This window comes from Antrostomus carolinensis, unplaced genomic scaffold (assembly GCF_000700745.2).
Source record: "Antrostomus carolinensis isolate BGI_N321 unplaced genomic scaffold, ASM70074v2 scaffold10208, whole genome shotgun sequence".
NCBI lineage: Eukaryota > Metazoa > Chordata > Aves > Caprimulgiformes > Caprimulgidae > Antrostomus > Antrostomus carolinensis.
In genome coordinates, this window is record NW_010330883.1 from 12,716 (window position 1) to 14,169 (window position 1,454).

General features: G+C 56.8%; 1 protein-coding gene across 1 annotated transcript in view; it reads left to right on the forward strand.

Moving 5' to 3' along the window:
- Positions 1 to 1,454, forward strand: part of LOC104528896 (vasopressin V1b receptor-like) — a 2,188-nt gene extending 734 nt beyond the window's left edge. Inside the window, 2 exon segments of the mRNA XM_029086239.1 lie at positions 4 to 277; positions 1,147 to 1,454. Coding sequence (XP_028942072.1) covers positions 4 to 277; positions 1,147 to 1,454 — 582 coding nt within the window.

Sequence of the window (1,454 nt, forward strand, 5' to 3'; positions counted from 1 at the left end):
GAGATCTGCAAGAACCTCAAGGGCAAGACCCAGAGCGGTGCCCTGGGCACGGGGGGTCCCACAGCAGCTGCCCCTCCCCCTCCCTGCTCCTCCGAGAAGAGCGGGCAGTGCCCCAGTGGGCAGCCCTCACGGGTGAGCAGCGTGCGCACCATCTCCCGTGCCAAGATCCGCACGGTGAAGATGACCTTTGTCATCGTGGTGGCCTATGTCGCCTGCTGGGCTCCGTTTTTCAGCATGCAGATGTGGTCGGTGTGGGATGAGGATGCTCCTGATGATGGTGAGTAGTGGTGGGGATACTGGGCTGCAACCCAGAGCAGGCGCAGAGCCCTGGGCACCCAAGACACACCACGTGCCTGTTGTGTTTTTAACAGACAGGAGCTGTCTGTTATTTTGTCACTTTAAGAATCGTGGGGATGGTGGCTGCAGGGCTGCTCCCCAGCTGTACTTATAGAAAACTGGCTGCAGAATTAAATAGCTTTCACCAGTAACACTTTTCATTTATACATCACCCGTAGGGATTGTAAAGATGTTGTGGGAACATCTCTGCCACGTGTGTCTCTTCCCTCATGAGGGAATTTGCTTCAGGAGCTGCTGTGTTTGGTGTGTGGCTGCAGGGAGGGTTTGAACTGCCCCTGCTGCTCCTGTCCTCCATCAGGACAGTCTCACAGAGCAGCAGGAGCGGGTCCTGCACATGTAGGGTCGAGTACCCTGAGGTTTGGCTGAGCCAGCGGCAGAGGTTTCAGGAGTGGATTTCTGATTTCATAAGTTGACTTTTTCCCGTAATTATTCAGTAGCTCTCCTAGCCTGGTCATGGGTAGGAGGAACTTTATCCAAGATTGAAAGGCCTCTGAGAGATGCTTTGTTCAGTAAAGAGGCTGAAGGAAGGTCCAAAGGCTGCTGGGTCCCATCTCCCAGCCCTCTCCCTGAGGATGTGCTCCAGCACATCCAGTTACAGCACATCACCCACCTACAGCCCTCAGCCAAGGCTGCAAAATTGGGTCTCCTACCCAAAGAAGCACCAGTCAGATGGGATGGGAATGGGACAAAGGACACATGCTAGAGCCAGACCCCCAGTGTCCTGCCCATCACACACTGGGACCCTGCCCAGCCTGGCTGATGTCTCAGCTCTCTCCTTTGCCTTCCCAGAATCCACCAACGTGGCTTTCACCATCACCATGCTGCTGGCCAGCCTCAGCAGCTGCTGCAACCCCTGGATCTACATGTTCTTCAGTGGACACCAGCTCCAGGATGCAGCACGTTGCCTGTCCTGCTGGGCTGGCCCCCGGCCCAGGCTAAGGAGACAGGCTTCCATCGGGAGCCTCTGCAGCAGGAAAACCACCATCCTGAGCCACAGCCACCACGCCAGCCCCACCAGCCTCCCCCTGCATGGGGACAGCACCAAGGACTTCTACCCACCCTGTGAGGAGGTGGTGACCGAGTCAGGGGTGCTCTAG